The sequence below is a fragment of the Kogia breviceps genome, chromosome 4 (genome assembly GCF_026419965.1).
Source record: "Kogia breviceps isolate mKogBre1 chromosome 4, mKogBre1 haplotype 1, whole genome shotgun sequence".
NCBI lineage: Eukaryota > Metazoa > Chordata > Mammalia > Artiodactyla > Physeteridae > Kogia > Kogia breviceps.
Window position 1 is genome coordinate 141895645 of NC_081313.1, and position 23667 is coordinate 141919311.

The window sequence follows — 23667 nt, forward strand, 5'->3', positions numbered from 1 at the left end:
TCTAATACTCGATTGGCCGAACACCGGGAAAAGATCTGGTTTTCGCAGCCGCGGGCCAATGAACACCTCGAGTGGGAGGGTTTGAAGATACTAAGGAGTTTTTCCCCCCTTTTTTTCGTCTCCACCCCCTCCCGTCGGCCATCGCCCGCCCCCCACCAATCCCCCTCGCCACCAGTTTGTTAAATTAATGCAGTAAGAAAGTCTGAAGATCTAAGGGAGTCCTGGCCAAAGGAAGATGGGCGAGCTCAGAAAACCGATGCATCTGAAGCCTTGGGCTCCTGAGCCCCGCGGGGTTGCCATGGGCCCCGGCAGCCTCTGAAACTTGCCCTGAGCTCTCTCACGCCTGCAGCCCCGAGCAATGGGACACCTTTCCTGCAGCGATCATAACTTATTCGGCGAGGACCAGAGAACAGGGATCGCAAGGCAACAGCAGACGGGTACGCAGGCAGGGGAACGAGATTCCGGGACTCTGTCGCGATGCGCCAGCCTGGCACATTCTCTGGGATTTAACTGAAGCCAGCACCATCAATTGCTTCCCCTCGCCCGTAACCCCCTCAGGCCAGCCCAGGGGCATAAAGCCCTGCTATCCCTACCCAGGATGCTCGCCCAATCTAACGGTCCGAGGACAGCGCTCTGATCTCCACAGAAGATTTTTTTTTTCTTCGCTTCACGGGGCTGGCCGTTTAAAGAGAAAAACAGGGGTAAAAAAGAAAATATACCCGCCCCCAGACGTGCCTCCCCAGCGCCGCAGGGAGCCAACAGACACGCTGGAGTTTCACAAACAGCAATACTCTTCGCGCTCCTTGAAAAGCAGGGCTGGACGCTCTCCGTGGTGCTGAAACGCTTCGAGGCTGTCTCTGTCCGTGGTACCTAGAGCCCCCTCGCTCCAATTTCCCCTGGGGCTCTCCCTCCGCGCCCCTGTTCCCCACCTCCCCTTAGGATTTGGATTATTTTTTTCAACAGCGCTCACTGTTTTGTAAGTGCCAATTTGAAACATTTTTGCCCCCATAACTCGTGGACTACAAAGCACAAGGACCTGAAAAATGTACAGCTTCAATACTCTTCGCCTCTACCTTTGGGAGACCATTGTATTCTTCAGGTATGCAATTTTCTACTGACCACATCGCTCTGATGGAAATGGGGAAAAGGAGCACGGAGGCTGAATCTGTCCGTGGTCCCCACTTTTCGGGGGAGGAGGGTGCTGTATATACCGCTGCAATCGGGTCCTTCCAACCCCGTTCCCTCCCTGCCCCCTCCCCCCACCCCGCTCCCACCCGCAGGGTGTCTGGCTTGTGCGTGGAGGTCTGAGACAGTCGCTACCCTGGCAGCTGTTTGCCTGTTTCTTGTGATTTGTTTGTCCTTCTGCCTGCTATACCCCCGCCCCTTCACTGGCCCCCAACCCCCCTGCATCTCGGCTCTCGCTGGGCTGAGGACTTTAAGGGGAAGCTTTAGGAGTTACTCAGTTTAATTAGGACTGCATTCTCTCTAACCGCAGTGCCGAAAACCTCAGCTCTCCCGTCTGGGAGCCAAGTGACAACTAGCGGTGACGGGGAAGGTTGCACTCGAACTCGCTGGACACAGAAAAATCATTTTCTCTCCTTTTTTTGTTGTTTTCTTTCGCTGCGGGTGGGGGTGGGAGTGTTGCTGAGGCTCAGTGCTTGGAAACAACAGCGTTATGACCTCAGGCTGGAAAGCCCTGAACTTGCGGGCAGAGTGGATCTACTCAGGAACAGATTCCGGGAAACATTTCTCTTTTGAAACTTTGACTCCCTCCTCTCCCCCATTCACCTTTCCAAACTCTTACTTGCTAGCTGCAGATCCTGAACTGATGGACAAGTCTCGTTTGCTTTGTTTTTTTTAAATTTATGTCTATCTGCAACTCAGTAGCTGAGTTCCCCCACCATGGTCTCCCAGGTTAAAATGTTCTGCCTATAGGCTTAGCATTCTTATGACAGCACAAGTGAAAAATCACCTCTTCAGGAAGCATTGAAATATACAGTCTTTTTTTAAGTGGGTGAATCATGCCATCTTCAGAGATTGTTATGATAAATTCCATTTATATGAATTGAAAAAAATTAGTCTTCTTCTATGACCTGCAGGGATCATTAATCTTCTTCATTTTAGATGTCTAACTCTCATGTTTTACCATGGCATTGGATTAACAGTCATTTGAAAAACCCACTCTAGGTTGTTTTTTAAAATAAGTAACCAGCAAATATTGGTCTCTCCCATCATAAACCAGCAAACAATTCTTGTTGTTGTTGTTTTCTTTTTTACATTAGAGAACTCTGCATATGAATTGTTGGTTTGACTAATCCAGTGGTTGGTTTAATTAAATGAATGACAGCTCTCTCCAGATCATAAGGGTCTATATGTGAGCCTCTCTTCATGTCTTTCTCATGAGATGAAGACAAGACCTCTCTCCTTCTCTGAGATACCCAATGCTAAAGCTTCTAATCTCCAGTTCAAATAATTCTTTGATAGGTCATAGTCCTGCCCACTACTCAGAATACAAATAGCCAAGGAGACAGATAGAATGAAAAAAGTGCAACAACCCAGGGCCTTGTGAAATATAGCTACTTTATTGGCAAGAGGGCAGGAAGTATCCTCTTAACAATATCAAATCATTTCTCCTCTACATACATAGTAGAACTGTAAAATGCTGTGGAGGTGGGATACTTAGTAATATTTATATGCAAATTGATTCTCTGTTTGGCTTTCTGAGACAGAACTGAACCAGAGAGATTAAAGAGCAAATTAATAGGACCAAGCACATCCTCCCCCCTCAACTCCTTTTTTCTTGATGAACAGTATGTAATGCTTGATTTTCTTCTCCCAGACATTGTCTTTTGCAATAGGGAGACAGTCGAAAAGGTCTGCATTGTAGTCATTTTGATAAGGCTATGAATCCACCGTGTTAATTCTTTAAGTTACTGGTGGTGGCCTGTCAGGAAGCATCACTCCACATCTCCTTCCCCTACATATGTCAAGGCAGACATGAGCTACAATGGATATGGGATATAATGCCATGTGTTTATAAGAAGTCATGACTATGGAGAGCTGGAAAGGGGATGGTACTGTTGCACTTTCAAAATATAGAAATGGCTACATCATTTGGGGAATAAATGTTGTTTTAAAACAGGAAACATAAAATAATAAAAAGAATTGAACTAGGGAAATACCCTCAGCAATTTTTCAGAGAGACGAGAAAAAAAAGGTCACAAAGAGGGAAAGTATTGTCTTTGTCTAATTGGCATTTTCATTACTAACTCTCTCATTTTTTTAAGTTTAGGTGAAAATACAGAAGCATTAAAATCTGGGGGCTCAATAGAATGTATGTAGGGGTAAATGGAGACTGGCTCCCTAGCAGGTTCCATGTGAATAACCCCTTCTCCCCTAAGGGACAGGCACCGTGTTGGAACGAGCCAATCCAATCATCTCAGGCACCCAGGTACTCCTTAGATTAAATGATGCCAGCTGCTCACCTCGTTGGGGAAATCTGGGGGCTAGAAAGGGAAAGGCTCTCGATAACAGAAGTGCTGCTGCATCAGCACATAACCAGCAAAATGGCAATAATGACAGCAAAACAAACAAAACAACAATTGAAGTGAGTAAGGGAGAAATCTCATACAGTGCCAACAAAGAGAATGAATTGAGGCCTTAGGAAGCGCTGAGGGGGAGAGAGAAAGAGGGTACTGGGGGACAAACAGCACTGCAGTGCTCACCAACTGTGTCCCCATAAGTAAAATGAGGTGATTTGGCTAAAGTTCTTGCTCTGATATTTTAAAAGCCTGTGGTTCTAAAATTCCATGAGTGATATTCAAGTATTCAATAAACTAAATTTTGTCTCTTTGTTTTCAATTGGGGATGGGGCTTTATATCCAGACCGGTTAAAAGATAATAGGCAAAGATATGGTTTTTTATGGAAGCAGATTCCTTTCAAACCTCCTTTCAAGTCAAAGGGAACTTGATTTGATTCCCAGAGCCCTTACACTGGTTTATGGCTGGGAAGGGTTCAGGGTGACCCCCAAATTTTCTCACCTTCTGAGTAACTCAGATAGACCCATGGTATATAACCATGTTTCTCAATCTTGGCACTACTGACATTTTGAACATTTGGGAAAATTCTGTGTTATGACGGCTGAACTGTGCATTATAAGATGTTTATCAGAATCCTTGGCACCAATAACTGCCCCCCTCAGTCATGACAGTCAAAAATGTCTCCAAATGCTGCCAGAAATCTGGGATGGGGTTGGTGGGGCACAAATTGCCCACAGTTGGGAACCACTCGTATAGAATGACCGAATATTTAACCTGGTGCTCTGACAAACCAATTGTAATGAGGAGGAAAGTCCAGTTTCCGTGAGAAAATGCCTCCATGGAACACACAAAGCACCAGAGTGAAGCAGAGACCTAGCTTGTGCTTGAGAAGGGAATAAAGGCAGAGGAGATAAACCAAGTCTAACCCACGGGTGGTTTTTCCAAAAGATGATCTTTATGTGCTTTTCTTTATGTGTCATTTCCATCTGCCAACCCAGTAGATGTTTCCTTGAACAGGGTTTTGTACTGAATATGGTACTCACTTGCTAAGAAAGGTCATCAAAACCTTGAAGGAAAGATGTCTCTACCCACACTAGGGTCAAAAGGAGCATGGCAAGTAGATTGCTTCATACCTCAGTCCTGAAAAACCACCCAGTTGAAAGGTAAATGAGCTTTCTTCTGAGGTGACCCTTCCGGCTTCCCATTTTCCAAGTTTGCCAAGAGGAGCAAATGACCGCCTGGATGTTTTCCTCCTGGTAGCATACCTGTATTCTTCCTCAAATCTTACCCACTGCATTTTGGGCACTGCAGAAAGTGTCTAGGAGCTTCTGGAGTAGGCCAAGGACTTTTTCCTAAGGAAAGATGCCCCTTGGGCAAGTTTGCATCAGGGCCAATCAAAATGTCAGTCTACCCTTTTTGGGGGGCTTATGAAACTTGAGACAGAGAAAAGAAAATGTCATGTTTTTGTTCCCGAGGGACACCTTGGACAAGAACCTTAGGCTGGTAAATGGAGTTATGAATCAGCACATAACTTCTGCATGTTTGCAAAACTGGTAATGAACTATCAGGGGAAATGTAGGGAATTTATTTTTGAGACCACTTTATGAAAGAGGTTGCAACCAAGCAGTGCTGTGGAAAGTGCAGTTAGGCTATAACTTGAGAGTCTTCCTTGTAGAATCAGCTCTGCTCTTACCCTGCAGCACAGCTTTGGCGAATCTCTTTCCTTCATGAGGACTCAGTTTTCTTACCAATCAACTCAAATAACTGACTCCAACACCCCTAAGTTCCCCCCAGTCTCAGATAAGGTCTTCATGAAAGACAGAGGCCCATACCCATGAAGGCTCAGGATGAATTTACATCAATGCTGATATTGCCTTCATTTCTACACCATGCATTTATTTATCGTGTGTTTACGTGTCCAGTCCAAAACTAGGCACTCTGCAGGGGACACAGAGGTAACAGATGCCACAATCCCTGTCCTTGCAGAAAGGGGAGACACTGCTCCCTTTAAAGCTACATTAAAAACCTTTTTCCTTCTTCAGAGGGCCCGCAGAGCTCCCCTCCAGACAGTGAGCACGGCCTGCGACAGCATCACATTTATGTGGGCGTCATTAACTTTATTTCCTTCATCAGCTGGCAGAAGTCAGAATGATTTTTAAGATGGATGGCACTGTCTCCTGCCTGGCCATCTTGACGCTATTCTGCAGGTTTTCTGCTGCTTTAGGCAAAGTGGCCTTGGCACCAAGGGCACAAGACCTAGGATCCAGAATTTAGCTAGCGGCATGCCCTTGAGAGGCTTTCATGACCTTTCTGTCCTCAGTTTCCTCAGCTATAACATAAAGAAAATTGACAAATCACTGTCCCTAAAATCATTTTTACCTGTGCCAGTCAAGGATTATCGCCTCCAAATCTCCTTCATGATAGAACAGTTTTGGTTACAGCTATTGCAGTATATTTCAATTATTACAAGAATTATATTCAGGCTCAAAGATCTAAAAGAATTGAGGGCCTCAATAAACAACTTCACTCCCTGGAGATTTATCCCAATCTGGACACAATTACTGACAGATCACATAAATATGTCAGTTTCCCCAGGAACTGCTTTGTATGATGAGAAAACATGATGTCTGGTCACTATCCTCATAGATCTGAAGAGGGGCCTGAGAAAAAGACCAAAGGTTTCTATACTTTTATCAATGACTCTGTTTGGTTTTTTCCTCCCCTATAAGGCTATGTTTTTAAAATTGTGTTTACCAAACCCCATTCACCATTAACTTGTTTTCCCCATCTTTATCAACCAAAGGTATACATAACTGCCAGAAATACTGATCATGGGATAAGCAATGTCACCACACTGAGTTAACCTAAGAAAAAACAAAAGAAAAGGTGTAATGCTTTTTTGTTAGCCCATAAAGCCTCGTCAGAAATAAATATGCAATTTGTTAGATCTCTGAAATGTTTAAAATGGATTCTGAGCCCTCATTACTATTTCATGAACTCCCTAGGTATCCAGGGACCCCATGTGGGAAACATTAGATTTGATTTATTCTATATGGCTCCAAGAGAAGAAATGCAGTAAATAGATAAATATATTTTTAATGTGCACACACAAATTCTGTTTTAATGTAATTCGGAACCTTCTGATAGATCTGTCAAATCTGCACCAGCTGCCTCGGTGGTAGTGAGGGCCCCTGTCAGTGGAGGTGTGCAAGCAGAGACTGGAAATCCACCTCCCAGGAGGGATGCAGAAGAAATTCAAGCTATTTTTGTGCATTGAGATTTGCAATTTGCAGCAGAAAAGTAAATGAAATGCAGGTCAGAGACAAATCTTCACGATACTTATGGTCCCTCCCTTTCCTGATCACCAAATTACCCATCTGATCTTCGTAAACTCTCTGAGTCATGCCATAACACACACTCACTCATGCCTTTTCCTTCTCTAAAATGGATTGGATAATAAATAAATTGGGCAATGAACACGCACGCAAACACACAAACTCACGATGCGACAAAGGATTATTAAACAGAAATTACCTTGGTTATGTAAGAATCTGGTCTTAAGAAATGAGAAGGACCTCAGAGTAAGAAAACATCAGAACCAGAAAGACCACCAGAAAATGCACTGGTCCACGGACAAGTCCTCAGGCACAGATGGTGTTCACTGGACTGATGGCCTGTATGGCTAAAGGCCTCTCAGCCCTGAACTCCAGCTGTCTCTCCTGAACAAACTCGCTGTTAAGCCTGACACACAACTGTAAACACCATCGGGCCAGCCAGGAAATTCATTCAGAAAGCACATGAGAAGGGACCAGTGCTCTGAGATGCTGAGGAGAGGGGCTTATGCGCACAGTGCCTACGCTTTGTAATGCAAGCCCTAATGAGGGGTGCTGAGGCCCCAACCCTTTTGAAACTCCTTATAAAGGATCCCTTTGTGGTTTTCTGAAGTTGATATTGTCCGAGTCTCCCAAGGTTAATTCAGTGCAATTAGATTACCACTCTCTGCCTTTGAATTCGGCTGTTTTTCAGTGTCCGTTGCTAAACGAGTTTACCCTCTTAAAGGGGAGCTGCTGACAGTCATTAATCCCAGCTGTGAAATGGGCAGCGTTCGCTTTTGCCTCATATACTGGGCAGCCCCAGGCACCTAGAGAACAAGTCTCCTTGCTCGCAAGGTCCTTTCTCCATCTCCCACGCATGCACCCACAGAGAATTTGCACTTTCTTTCAGGGGGTCTTAAGTACCAAAAGAATCATGAAGACTTAGGGCAGTTCTCTAATTCAACAGCTCTCAAATCTAGCTGTGAGGGGCTTATCAAACGTACAGCTTCCCACCATCATACTAGACTACTGAAACAGAATCTTTCAGGATGGGGACCCAGAAACCTCTAAAGGTAACAAGAGTCTCCAAGTCAGTGCTTTTCAAACTTCAGGGTGTGTGTGAATCACCTGAGGATCTCATTAAGATGCTAATGCAGACTCAGGAGGTCTGGGGTGGGGCCTGAGAGTCTGCATTTCTAGCAGCCACCATGTGAGGCTGATGCTTCTGTGGGCCAAATGTTTGAGTACCAGGGCTCTGAGTCATTCTGACTGGGGACCCCGGACATAGACCAACCCTTTTATTTTGCAGATCAGGAAAGGATAAATGACTTCCTCAAGATTATAGAGTGAATGTCAGCGCTCCCAAAGCCCTACACAGTTGTACTCACCCCCCAGACTTATTCCCCTACAGCCCACGTGCCCTGAACTCTGCCACTGTGCTTTCTTTCCTTCCTTCAGCCCTTTCACACACTGTGCTCCCTCATAAACATAAACACGCACCTCAGGAAGGGATCCTCAGGGAACTATCCCCATCCCTACACTGAAGGGAGTCTTGGTGCACCAAAAAGTTCTCATTCACACAGCTGAGAACTACAATTGTGTGACATCTGGATAAAGAGAAGGGGCAACTGAGGAACTGGCTTTGAATCCTGGCACCAAGGGGCCCTGGGACACAGCGGTGAGAGTCTGTAGGGATTGATGGAAGAGCTAGAGCAAAGGGGATTAGAAGGGGGGAATCTGTGGTTTCTTTCTCCAAGGATGATCTCGCTGACCAGTCTTCCTGTGCACATTGTACTATCAACTCTGCATAACTGGAGGCTTACTTAGGACTCCCAGATGTCCAGAGAATGCTGCTCCATTCTGCCATCTGTCTGACCTCAGAACCATGTCCTTCCTTCCTCTCTCCCCCTCTGACCTGTCATTCTTTCCAGAATGCATATTAGTATCTTATACATCAAATAGAGTGACTGTCATGATCTTCAGCCTTTGAGAGCTCCGTGTTTATTGCTGTGCACTCAGTTCTACAACAGTCCCCAGCTCCAGAGGAATGCAGCAAGGCTGCTGCAACCCTGGCTGCCAGGCAGACTTGCAGAACTCTCTTACAAGAGCACTTTACAGTTTATAGAGTATTTCGTATCCACAATCTCATATGAGCTTCCCAATCACCTTAAAAAATAGATACAAGGCAGTGGTTACTATCCGCATTTTAGAGTTGAGAAAACTGAGACCTGGAGAAGAAAAGTGACTTCCCATTAAAAGATAATGCTGTTAAACTCAGGGTAAAGTCAGGATTCAAATACAAATCTTCTTCCTCCTAGCTCACCACACTGCCTCTTTCCTTTTAAAGCTGGCATATGTCTATATTCCTAACCTACAGCTGGAATATATATATACATCCCTAAATATACAGATGATCGATCGATAGATAGATGATAGATAGATATAGACATAGATATAGATAGATATAGGTATTCCTCTTTTATATATTCTTCTCAAAGCTGCAATCACTGTGAGCTGATGTAGATATCAGGCTAATAGCCCTCACCCTCTACCAGTGGGCCACGGGGGAAAAAAGCCTATGAGCTGGGAATTTCCCATCAGGGTTTTGGTTTGACAAAGTCAAAGTCTTCCAATTCTTAGCCAAATAGGTATTTCCTTCTCTCTTCTTGATCGCTTTTAATTGTACAATATATGCATACAATCTCTTTTTTAAAAACTCTGATACTAGACTTAAACCTAAAATCCCCTTTGATGATGATCTCCAGGTCCCTCCCAGCTTTTATTTCTTTAAGGGGTATCCTACTTGATCATTTTTATTCATATATATATGCACATATGAAATGATAGCCATGTACATTTCAATAATTATACACACATATGTTGAAATAAATATTGAAATCTATTGAACTATATATACTATCTATTGAAATGTATATACTATCATTTCATGGAGTCAAATTGCCCATGTGATTTTGCAACTTATTCTGTTCACATATCAACATGTCTTGGAAAGCTTTATCTGTCGAGGCATACATCTCCACCTCATTCTTTTAACTATGGCAATACATTTTATGTTATGGACATCCCGTTGTTTTCCAGCCATTCCTGTATTGATGGGCATTTCTACTTGTTTCTGATTTTTCCACTGAAATCAGTGCTGCAATAACTACAGTGTACCTACATCTTTGTGAACGAACACAAGACATTTTTCCAGGCAGATAACAAGAAGAGAAATGGACTAGCTGAGTCACAGAGCATGTGCATCTTTTATGTTAACAGACACTGCAGATATTCCTTTCTTCCTTCCCTTATGATGCTCCGTCTCAGCCTTGACTGCAACAACTCAACAATAATCGTTACTATTTATTGAGTGTTTATTGAATGCTAGGCACTGTGCTAACATCACATGCCTCATGTCATGAATCCTTAGACAAAAGTACTGTTATATTTCCATTTTACAGGTGACAAAACTGAGGCATAAATAGGTTATATAGTTTTCCCAAGATAAGACAACTCATAACAGGCAGAGGCATGATTTAAAAATAAGTCTGACTGCAGAAAACATTCTTTTAACCATTGTACTGCCACTGTTACTCCAAGAATGAACCCAGGAGGACGAGGAGGGAGGAGACTGAACTGGATGAGGAAGATGGAGGCAAAAAAGGGAGGAGTTTGCCTCTTCAAAAAACCAAGGACTCATCTCCTACAGGTGGTTCTAGATAATAGTAAAGTTAACACACATCCATAAATAGATGTGAGTTTTTAATCTCCATCCTTCACAGAGGAGGGAAACTGCACTACCTTCCACCACTGGCAGAAAGTGTGTGGTTAGAGCTCTGTCTCAGGGTAGAGACAGGTCTCTGCAGCACATCCTTGCTTCTTCGTCCCCAAATCACTCCAATGAAAGAGCTATCGGGGATTATGGGAGAGAATATCTGATTGAGTGGGGATGCAAGGAAGAAAGGCAGCATAATCTCTGGCCCGTTTTTAAATTGTTTTTCATTGTGGATCCCTAGTACTCAGACCAAAGACCTTCTCAAGCCTCAGGCTCTAACCCCCAGACACACAGGACTGAGGGTACCAGTTTCCCTTCATCTTCTGTATGGGAGGTTGGAGAGGCAGCCCGATCTCCAGCATCAGATATCTCACCACAAGCTCCAGAATTGCTGCTCCCAGAGCAGACCTAGAGGACTTCTCAGAACACCTCTAGGCCAGGAAAACATACCCAGTCCAGATGAGGGCAGGGGGGCAGCATGGGGAGAGGCAGCAAGGACTGGGCTAGTTCTCCTCAATAATCAGGATCATCACTCCAGACAAGGCTTGTGGGAAACCTAAACAACACTGTCTCCGACACCTGTTTCCAACAGCTATCTGAGTGACACCAGAGACATTTCTGAATGTGTCGCTAGCAGGCCTGTTGCTAGTAGAAGAAAAAATACAATAGAAGTAAAGTCTCCTAATGTCAACTTTTGAAGTAAACTTGCTGGTTTGTTTGTTTGCATTATAAACATTATTCATTTGCCATAAAATATTTAAACCACATAAGGAGATGTGTTTAAAACCAAAAGGCACAGAAATCCTACTCCCTAAGGGAAATCACTTAACAATTCAATATTCATCTTTCCAAATCATTTTTAATAACATAATAATGGCAAGAATGCTTACTGTGTGCCTGACCCCTTTCTCAAAGTTGAATATGTATTAACCCATGTAATCTTCAGAACAATCCTGCAAGGATATACTATTATTCATCCCACTGTACAGATGAGGCTACAGATGAGGAAACAGAGAAGTTAAATACTTTTCCTAGGGTTGCCAGCTTGGAAATGGCAGTGCCAGATTGAAATCCAAGCAGTACAGCTTCAGAGAGTCTTTAACTGCTGTGTGGCAGGCGTAAGCTGTTCCTATTTTACAAAAATGGGGGTTATACTAAACACCACGCTCTGTGACGTCCCTTTATTCCCCTCAGCAATACCGTGTCAGTGCACATACAGATGCATCTCGTGCATTTGTGCGTTTGTGCATTTGTGCTGCCCTTCGCTGAGAACACGGGGCTTTAGTGCGCTGCCACTCTCAGCTTTGCCACAACGTAACCCCACCTCCACCTCCAGCTCCTTCCCTTCACACAAACCAAATTCCACCTCAGATGATTTTCTTATCGGTCTGCTACATGCCCACTGTGCTCAGCTCTGTACTTTTCTCACACTGGTCTCTCTCCCTCCACATATCTAGAAAAAACCCTCCCCGCTCATTTCTGCCCTGAAAGGCCCACCCACCAACTCTGGATTCAAGCTCAGGTGATTTTTGAATCCTACCTCTGTCACTTCCTCACTGTATTATCTTGACAGTTTACTCAAACTTTCTGAGCCTCAAGTTCCTCATCTTAAAAAAATGGAGATAACACCTTTACCGATAGATTAATGCAGTCACCTTTAAGCCCTTTTCTCTGAGCAAAGCACAAGCCATGAGTGAATTCCCTCTCCACTTCTCTGAGATCCCATCCACGCCTCAAGAGCCCCTGCTAGCAACACTTCCTCCACGAAGCAACCCCAGACTGCCACCATCACTACCCCCAACTGGGCATGGATTTTCCTTCCTAAACCCCCTGGGAAGTGTAGGCATTAACCCTCAGCAATCAGTTTGCTCATTGTGGCCTTACATACATTTGGGTGCCTTTCTAATCTTCCTGCTGGATTGTAAGCCCTTCAAAGGCTAGGAACTTAATGGATTTCTTGGTTCATGTGAAAGGCCAACATGAAGACAAGGGACACATCCCCTGGTGCGTCCCAGAGTCTTCAACTTGCTCCATTTCGCCTCATAGATAGTATCACCCCAGTGGTTCATGTACTGTACGTTAGATATTCAGGGCTTATTGAATTGAATTGTTTTGCCCCCATATGCCTGCTCCCATCCTTCTTTTATTGACTCTGCAGAGGCCCAGGACTGGAGGCTTCCAACCAGCCAACCCAAAGCACTGCTATGTCTCACCATGACTCCTTTTTGCTCCAAGAAATAAGTCACAGTGAGAGTGACCTAGACATGCAGGTCAGCCCTGGCTCAGGAGCTGTTGCAGTGAGTTGTTCAGCCTTATCCTTGCTGTCTGGCCAAGCATGTCCAAACTCTGGGCCTCTCAAAACATCTAGGCCATTGCAGATAAGGCTGCTTCCCACTATGACCTGGGTCTGCAGAGAGGCCCCTTCCATAGGACAAGGCAAACTTTCTAAAATGGTTTTCAATTGTGCAGAAAACATGGACCTCATTGGAGATAGTTTTCTTGATGTGACCTAAAACATCTAGTAGAAAAGAAAAACTCTTCACAGGAGCCGAGAAAAGATTGCATCATGCCCAGAGAGAAGGGGCTCGGAGGAATTCATTGAAAATGCCTTGAAATATGAAAAGCTACACTTCCTGACAAAGAAGGCAACAAGGTTTAGTAGAAGAGTCAATCCCCATTCTACCTCAAAATCGGAAAGTCTTGGGATTCCCTGGTGGTGCAGTGGTTGAGAATCCGCCTGCCGAGGCAGGGGACATGGGTTCGTGCCCCAGTCCGGGAAGATCCCACATGCCGCAGAGCGGCTAGGCCCGTGAGCCATGGCCGCTGAGCCTGCGCGTCCGGAGCCCGTGCTCTGCAACAGGAGAGGCCACAACAGTGAGAGGCCCATGTACCGCAAAAAAAACCCAAAAAACTCGGACAGCCTAAAGATTAGAAAAGATCTTCCTCCCCCTGCAAGCGCTGCTCTGACTTTGTAACTGAGTCACAGCTTTTCCACCCCTAAAACAAGATTGGACTACATAAAGACTCCATGTCTTTCCAGCTGTCATTGCATAATTCTTAAATTAAGTTGGCTCATAGAAGACCCAGAAATTGAAAACTCTGGCTTGGTAATATGTCAAATATGTTCTGGAATCCTGGTAATACCACTTGCTATGGTATACTGCTCTGTGTCTTGGAGCAAGATTGTTTTTAAGATTTCTAAGCCTCAGTTTTCCTTATCTTTAAAATGGCAATAGGGACTTCCCTGGTGTTGCAGTGGTTAAGAATCCACCTGCCAATGCAGGGGACACGTGTTTAAGCCCTAGTCTGGGAAGATCCCACATGCCACAGAGCAACTAAGCCCATGCACCACAACTACTGAGCCCGCATGCCACAACTACTGAGCCCACGAGCCACAACGTGCCACAACTACTGAAGCCTGTGCACCTAGAGCCCGTGCTCCGCAACAAAGAGGAACCACCTCAATGAGAAGCCTGCGCACCGCAATGAAGAGTAGCCACTGCTCGCCGCAACTAGAGAGAGCCCACGCGCAGCAACAAAGACCCAACGCAGCCAAAAATAAATAAATAAACTTACTTAAACAAATAAAAATAAAATGGCAATAATAATTATCCTTCCCTGCCAAATCACCCTACCCTGACAAATCACCCTAAGAATTCAATATGAGAAGGCATGTAGAGCGTTAGCACTGCTTATGGCACATAGCAATTGTGCAAAGCGGGAAAACCATGATTACTATTATTAAAAAGGGATAGGTACAAAGCATTGTGGGAGCATAAAGAAGAGTCTGACTAACTCTGCCTGGAGGTGGGGGGACAGTACAAAGTTGAAGACAATTTTAATAGGAATCAGGACACTTAAGCTGGGCCATAAAGAATGACTAATTCACCAGGTGGCAAAGAGTGCCAAGAGACGATGATGCAGGCAAAGGAAACGGGCTTATAGAACAGGAAAGCTGGATGATGTGGCGTTCAAGGACACTGATGGGCCAGCTGTCCACCATTACCTAGGCTCAGTCCAGTCTTGCTCAGCCTTGTTCTCTCCCAATTGGTCTTTTATCAATTGGAAGCCTGGCCAAGCATGGATAATTTCTTCACTATCCAAAAAATATTTATTGACTTCCTACTATAAGCCAGTAATCTTTCTACATTCTGGGGACAGATACAGTGACGAGCAGAAGAGATGTGGTCCTTGCTCTCACACAGCTTAACTTCTACAGGTGGGTACGAACAAAGAAACAACTTGGGAAACTACAGAATTTCAGGCCACGGTCAGGGCTCCAAACCCAGTCACACAGGAGGATGGGACAGAGAATGGTTTACTGGACTCCATCACAGGATGCCTACACTTTCACATATGCCCACTATCTCCCTTAAATCTTCTATTACATGGAAGTGAGCGGGTGGGAAAGGACTGTTTCCTTTTACCGATGAGGAAACTGAAACTCTGAGAGGAGCAGTGATTCATCTGAAGTCTCACAGCCAGTAAGTGCCAAAGGCAGATGACCTCACTCCATGCAGAAAAGTCAAAAATACTGAGGATGAAAGATTAAATAGGGGAAAAAAGCAAGTAGCAAAATAGTATGTATGGTAGGATCCTGTTTTTATTTTTTTAATGTTTAATTGTTCTCATATGGGGAAAAATGTCTAGAGAAATGGACCCAAAACTGTTTATAGTTGTTATTATCTCTTGAGAATGAGACTATGGGGGACTTTTATTTCCTACATTACATACTTTAGTAATGCTTGGATGTTTTACAACAATGTATATTACTTTTGAAAGCTGGAAAGTAGTTTTTTTTTTCAAAAACAAAAAAACATATCAGAAAGCATGGGCACAAAATCAAACTTGGAGACAAGGTCACCAACGAGTGTCATAGTTTTCCATTCTCTTTTTTTTTTTTTTTTTTTTTTTTTTGGCCAAACCACGTGGCAGGCGGGATCTTCACTCCCCCACCAGGGATGGAATCTGTGTCCCTTGCAGTGGGCTCAGAACGTGGATTCCTAACCACTGGACTGCCAGAGAAGTCCCCTCCATTCCCTTTTCATGTGAGAATGACATCTGTGACTCCCAACCCTGTGCCTGACAGACAGGAATTCCTCTAAATAATAGTATTTATAATCAACAATATTATATATAACATGTATTTAGAACCTACCAATAGGTTGCCAGGAACTTCTCTAAAAGCACCATATGCATTAACTCTTTAATCTTTATAGCAACGCTATGAAGTAGGCACTGTTATCATACCCCTTTTGTGGATGAGGAAACTGAGGTAGGGATCTTCCCAATCTGGGATGCCTATAGGCCACCCTGACAATCCAGCTCAAAGTCTTCATATGCAGAAAGACATTGTACAAACCTCTCCAAAGATGTGGAGGGGCAGGGTAGAGGGAGTAGAGTCTCTGAGGAAGAAAACTGAGAGGCTCACTCCAAACCACAGACTCTCCCAGTGAGGAAGAGAGGTGAGGAGAACCCGACAACACACTTCCCCTCAGTTCTGCTACCCAAGGTCCTGATTCCCTTTCCATCTATCACCAAGGGGTTTATGAAGACACTAAAGAAAATAAGAAATAATACTGGGCAAGAAATAAAATGGGGTAAAGGACAAGAAGGGGGAGAAAAGAGGGAGACATGGAGAATAATAAAGAGGAAAGAGAACTCAACACAGGTCTACTCTGGGTTCAGCCAAGAACTCACTGTGGGAGTCTCTTTCCCTCCCTGGACTACAGTATTCTCATCTGTAAAATGGATGGGTAGACTGTACTAGATGACTTTTAAGATCTCTCTCAACTCCATCATTCTAGGATTCAGAAACAAAAGAAGGGAAAGGAAGAAGGTAGAGGACCAGAAGGGGAGAGAAATGTTGGTGGGAAGAAGCAAATGTTAAGGAGGAATAATGAAAGGAGGAGGGAAAAGAAGGCATCTCCCAAAGCAGGTGGAATCTGCTTACTTTGTTGAAAGAGGAGAAGGAAGGACTTTCACATCAAAAATTACAACAATAAAAGCTTTATTCTCAGGCAGCCAACTCCATGTCTCATCAGTGAGAGCCATGGCTGATGTTGGTGGGGGCAATGGCTGATATTGCTGGAGGACCATGGCTGATGTTGGTGGGAGCCGTGGCTGATGCTGGTGAGGGCCACGGTTGATGTTGGTGGGGACCATGGCTGACATTGGTGAGGGCCATGGCTGACATTGGTGAGGGCCATGGCCAATGTTGGTGGGGGCCACGGTTGATGTTGGTGGGGACCATGGCTGACATTGGTGAGGGCCATGGCTGACATCGGTGAGGGCCATGGCCGATGTTGGTGGGGGCCATGGCCAATATCGGTGGGGGCCATGGCTGATATTGGTGAGGGCCATGGCTGATGTTGGTGGGGGCCATGGCTGATATTGGTGAGGGCCATGGCTGATGTTGGTGGGGGCCATGGCTGATATTGGTGGGGGCCATGGCCGATGTTGGTGGGGGCCATGGTTGATGTTGGTGGGGAGCATGGCTGACGTCTAAGGGACAGGGGCCTGAAGGGAATGGAAGGAGGGAGGATGTTGCCTTATTCTCTGGCCTGAGAAAGAGGACAGCCCCTCCCTGACAATTGGCAAAAATGATTAGCATATTCCCAGGTTCTGGGAGACATCCTAGGGAAATGACTAGAAAATATGCCCAAGGGAGCTACAACTGCAACATTACCACATTGTGCCTGTGAGGATGCAATCCTGAGAACCATAAAACTGAGAAAATCCCTCAGGCCAGAAAGAAATCTTCCAAGGTCATTTCTTTCCAACCTCCTGCCTCTAAGCAGCCCTTCCCTAACTGCCCTGTGCCAAAGGACTTAGCACAGAATGACACTCAGTCCTATTCTCTAATCTTTTCATAGTGGTCTGAGGCATCCCAGGCACTGAGGCCCTTGAAGACAAAGAGAATGCTTCCAACTGACTGAATATACCCTTAATCCACATGGCAGGTGCTGGGCACACAGTGGGCTTTTCACACCCATCTGATAATTGATAATAGAATAAAATGGTTCTAATTTCTCGCTCTCTCAATAATATCCATTCTGTTGCTTCACATTATGGTCCAAACATCCTTCCTTTTGCTTACTCCACTGCCCCTGTTCCAAAGTCCAACCTGTCATTTGCCTGAGGGGACAGAGCCTGGCAGATACCTGCCTCTGCAGAAGTGAGCTAGAATACCCACTCTGCAGGTGACTTCTCCAAATCTGGAATTGACCTCAAGGAAGAAATAAATAGATAGGATCACCCTATAAAATGAGAAGCACAGGTACAAATAAATTTAAAAGACCATAGATAATTGTTCACTTAACATATAATGAGCAACTTCTGTATACCAGGTTCTTGGCTAAGCAGGTTAACTGAATCTTTTACTCCTCCAACAGACCTAAAATTAGAATTAAGTATTCCTAGTTTACAGATGAAGACACTGAGGTTCACAGAGGTTAAGCAACTTTCAAGGTCATACAAGTAAGTAGCAAATTCATGATTCTAACCTACTCCTCAGCTGATCTATCCTTACAATATGATACTAAGAGTTCAGCCTGTATGTGAACACTTCCAGAGACAAGAAACTCACCATCTCCTTAGGCAGCCTCTCCTATTACCAGGTAGCTCTAATGGGTAAAATATTCTTTCCTCACATGTATCAGGCAGCCACCTCCCTATATGAGGGTCCCATCTGCCTTCCCTGGTCACTTGGAACAAGTGAGTGGGCTATAGAAGGTACCTAAACTGTGGAATCAGAAAGATCTCGTTCTGGTCCACCCCTACCACCTACTAGTCACATAACTTCCACCATCTGTGCCTTGTTTGCTTCACCTGGACAATAGTAACACAAATATGTACCTTGCATAGTCTTTTGGAGAAGAAGAAATAAATGGTATTTGCAAAGGGCTTAGTTCAGTGCCTGGAAAATAGTAAATATTCAAGAATATTATTTTACTAATTTTACTCTTCCCATGATAGCCTACAGAGAGTTGTTTAAAAATGATCTGTCTCTGTTTTCTCTGAGCCAAATTATTCCTTACAGGTCAATTTCAAGTTTGTTTACCAGCCTAGTTGTTCCTTTCTGGACCTGCTCCAACCTATTAATGTCCCTCTTAAGATGCAGAACCTATGACTGAAAGTAATAAATTAGCCACGATTTGAAGTACAGCCCACATCCAGTATTTCCTGCCATGCCTGCTTCTTTTAGTCTTCAGGTTTTTCTGAAGTTCTTCAGAATCATCAGGTATAACCTAGACTGGCCCAAAATTTTAGTGAAGAATATTTGAATCTTACATACAGAAATTTTTATTTTTATTTGTAATAATGGCTAAGATACTAAGTGGTTTCTATCTATCACTGCATCAACACTTGATTTTCTCCTTTAACTCCAGCAATCCTAAGAGCCCTATCATTACCCTTATTTTACTGATAAAAAAATTAATAAAACAGATGTGAAGAGGTTAAGTGACTTGCCCAAGATCACACAGCTATGTGGCAGAATCAGATTTAAGTTCACCAAGCTATTCTACCTCCCGTTTCAAGCGTTTATGGGATACTTACTATATACATGCACTTTCAGGGATAAAAAGAATATGACACAGGGAGAAGACATAGGCAGGGCAATTCAATAGAAAAGGAAATGTATGGCACCAAGCTACATTGGACTTCTGAACTACACTGTCACAAAGATCTCTCCTTCTCCCCTCCAGCACATTCCAGGGTCTATGGCTTCTCGGGCAATGTGAGTTAAAGGAGAAAAAGGAAAAGAAGCGGTCATCTCTCTTCTTCAGCTTTCACTTACTCACCACTGCCTTCAGCCCTGGCCCCTAGCAGACTCCGCCTGATGAAGAATTCATTTTCAAAAAGGAGCCAAGCTGCTGGTCCTGCGGTGGGGAGGGGCCCCTTTACACTGGTAGAGTCTTTCTGCCTTAGAAATATTCATACCCTTTGACTCAGCAATTTTGCTTCCAGGGCATGGATAGAGGTTTGTGACCAAGGGGGCTTTTCACAGCATAGATTATAATAGCTTAAAATTGGAAAGAAATGGCCATAAAAGAGGGGTAGCTAAATGAATGCTAATACAGCCACACACTGGCATATGCAGTCATTTAAAATCGTGTTTCTAAAGGTTTAATAACAAGAGAAAATAAAATTCTCCTTAGAATCTTCATAAAAAACCAGGAAACAAAACTGATTATAATCTATAGAGGAAAAAAAAAAACCTAGAGGAAATTTACTAATACGTTAACAGTAGGTATCTAGATAATGGGATTTCCAGGTGGGTTTTATTATTTTGTTTTTGAACCGCATTGTATTTTTCCAATGTGTGTTCATTGCTTTTATCATCAGAGGAAAATGTTATTTTTTAAAAGGATTGAAAGAATCTGGTCTGAGGGCTGCCAGCCAGCTTGTGAAGAACAGTTTTTGCCACTGGACAGTTTCCATCTGTGCAGCAGCAATTACTACTCTGTTATCATCAGATCATCTTAATCCTATTGATTGAAATGTCAAAGTAATTCTATTAATTTACTACTTAAGAGATAAATTACTAAGAACAGAGCAGGAGAATTACCAGAAAGTGCTGTGGTACTCCTCTAGATGTGAATGTGGGTGGTCCTTGTAGATTCAAGCATAAAATGAAAAGAAGCCTCTGGAAGTTCATATATTCATTCCCTGTCATAGAGCTTAGATCAATCAATGAAAATCTGAATCAATAAAAATTGTATTGAACATTTACCATGTTCCAGACACCAAAGAAACACTGCAGAAGAATTATTTATTCTTTACTACAACCCAGTGAGCAGCAACAACTATTACCCATTTTACAGATGCAGAAACAAAGACGGACAGGATAAGTAACTTCTCCGAAGCCACACAGCTAGTAAACAGCAGGGCCTGGCAGAATTCGTGTGCTTAACCCTGGACCATGCTCCTGTTTCAATCCAGAAATGAGTTCTTATTTGTGTAGTATCTTATGCTCTCTTCAACATGATTTCTTTTTTTTTTTTCCCCTTGGCCATACAGCACATCATGTGGGATCTTAGTCCCCTGATCAGGGATCGAACCCGTACCCTCTGCAGTGCATGTGTGAATTCTTAACCACTGGACCACCAGGGAAGTCCCACATAATTTCAAATAGTGATTTATAAGTTAGGATAGGAGGGATCTACACTCTATGGATGAGGAAAGTGATGCTCCAATATACTAAAGGACATGCTCACAATCACAGAAGAAAGAATCGAAACAGGTAGTAGCCAAACCTAAGACTTCTGACTCTACAGCCACAGCTTGTCCCATTTGCCTCTGAGCCATGCAACAAGAAACAGAGGGCAGTGGAATTTGGGCCCCCCGTTTTGTCCTCCTATGAGCTACAGGGAGGTGACTCTGCTGGAGGATCCTGAAGGTACAGGGTAGAAAGGAAGGAAATCCCAGAAGGAAAAGAAGTCTCAGTAATGACCCTTGCCATCCTTTCACCATTAGCCCTCCTTCCTCCTAAAATCAGGAAGGGACACTAGCCACGGCACCTTGTCCTTCCCTCATCGTCCACCTACCTTGCTTTCAGCTCACTGAGTCCCACAGGTTTCACTGACACATCTTCTCCTCAACACTCCTCAGTAAATATTCCTTATAGAAGCTTATACTAAATGACAGAGGAACAGGAACTTAAAACAATGCATATATTAAAGTTGAGTGAGCTGTATTAGCACATTTGAACAGCTGCTCCAAAACATATGGCAAAATTCCACCTCAATTAGATTCATATATCAACTCAGCCACCAAATTACCTTGATTACATCATTTAAACTTTCCAAGCCTCGGTTTCCTCAAGTGAAAACAAGAGAAGAAAATGGTATCCACCTCATAGAGTGGTTGGGTGGATTAGAAAGCATGTATGGGAAAGTTCTTAGCACTGTGCATGGCATCCAGAAAGCATTTGATCATTGGTAGCCATCGCTATCGTTGTTAATCTCTGAGTCAATTTCCTCATCTATAAACGAAGATGATCATCCCTACTGACATTGCAGAGCTGTAATATACAGTCATTAATTTATAGCAGGTGCTCAAAAAACATCTTTTCTTAATGCATAAGATGTCCTGGTCCCATAATTCTGTGACTCTTCTTCCCACTTCTTCCCCAAGATGTTGGAACCTGCTGAGTGAGACAAAGAAGTTCCACCCCGCTGAGCATAGCTGCAGCTCTCTATCTTAGACGATACAGAAGAATCAAGGAGGGCTATTTAGAGAGTTATTAGAGCCCAGGGAGCTTCTGTAAAACTCTGTATTTACATACAAATACCCACTTCAACTAAATCCTCTCAACTCACAGTAAAGTATTCTCTTTCTGAAGACCGGTCACTCAGTTTATTAAAGGCAGATGCAGATTTTAATCCAAGTTGCTTTTTCTACAATTTAAGGTCATTTCTTCCTCAGTGCCCAGTGAAGATTATTTATTATCTTCTCAACATCCTCCTTTGAATCACAGTCTCTTGGATGCTCGAAGACCACACACGTCCAAGCTTCACTCTTATGAAAACCTCTTTTTTCTCTGGGACAAACAGATCCCTTTTGTTGATGCATTTCCTATGGGTTCATTGCACCTTGGCTTATTTTCCGCTATAAGTTTGAACTAGTATAGATCTCGGAGGGAGAAGTGATATATTTTTCTAATAGGCTCAGATATTCAAGTACTTATTTGTCTTCACACTCTATTAATTTGGGAGCTCTTGGAAAACAAAGGCTATGGCATATCTATTACTGAGATACTTTTAAGAGAAGACTCCAGGGTCAGGTGTATCTAGGTAAGTTATTTAACCTCTATGAACCTCAATTTCCTCATGAGTAAAATGGGGGTAATGATATCCAACCCAAAGGATCATATTCAGGATTAAATATTGCAGACAAAGCTCTTTGTGTAAGGCCTGGTACTTTAAAACCACTCAATAAAGGCTGTTATATTTTTATTATTTATATTCTGCTCAGTCACCTAGCACAGTCTCGGACATACAGTAGGCACTTCCTAATTATTTTAGATAAGTAAGTAAATAAGTGAAGTAATAAATTAATGCCATCTCAAACGAGATGATTATCTCAAAGTACCTAGTGAATGAAAAAAGTTCACTGACCTAAGAAGGGAAAGAGTTTATTCCCACAGCTTCTTTAAGCACCATGGCCTTTTGCCATTCAAATGACACCTGTAGTTGATAAAGGCAGGTGGTATTTTAAAGATGGGTGAACTGAGACAGAGAAAAATAAAATGAAAGACAAGTTGACTACAGAGAAATTCTGACAATTTAAAAAGTAGTCAAGAAGGGTTTATCCACCCCCTTCCCGTGTTTTGGGACTAGCCAAATAGTCAAGCAGAAGATGCCCCAGACCCTGGTCATGTTAGGTCTCTGCCATCTGAGACTCTGAGAAGGTCTCTGAACCTTTCGGTCGATCCTCAGTGTCATCACCTGTACATGGAGATGCTGTCATGGGGGTGGCATGAGGACCAAATGAATTGGAAGCGCCAAGTAAACCGAAAGCGTTATTTGTGTGAAAATGATCACACTTTCACACAAATAACCTATTCTTCTCAATCCATAATTTCCAATTCCCAGAGCTCCATGAATTCTCACTCATACTTCCAAAGAATCATATAAACATTTCTATTATAAACAAGAGCAGCTCCTCAGAGGGACTCTGCAAATCTCTATCATTTGAGACAGTCAACAGAGTAGTGTGGGCTTTAGAGACCAGCAGACTGTTGGGCTCTGACACTTACAAGCTACACGACCTCAGCTAAATTTCTGAAAATGCAAGCATCAGTTTCCCCATCCACAAAAAGGAGGTAATGCCGTCATCATCATAGGATTGTTGAGAAGATTAAACACAGTAACATATGTAAAGGACCGAGCACATAGTCAGTACTTAGTGAGTAGTAGCTATTACTATCATTAGCTAATATCACGTCTTTATCTGTTTTTATCATATTACTATTTCTCCTCAATATCTACACTCCTGGGTCTTTGCAACATCAAATGACCATTACCTGCTGAT

At 43.4% G+C, this 23667-nt stretch overlaps 1 protein-coding gene across 1 annotated transcript in view; it reads left to right on the forward strand.

The window, feature by feature from the left end:
• The first annotated feature begins 229 nt into the window (after window positions 1–229).
• Window positions 230–23667, forward strand: part of GLRA1 (glycine receptor alpha 1) — an 82618-nt gene continuing 59180 nt past the window's right edge. The window contains exon 1 of the mRNA XM_059062478.2: window positions 230–1099. Within this exon, the coding sequence (XP_058918461.1) occupies window positions 1044–1099 (56 nt within the window). The 5' untranslated portion in view covers window positions 230–1043. The remainder of the gene's footprint in view (window positions 1100–23667) is intronic.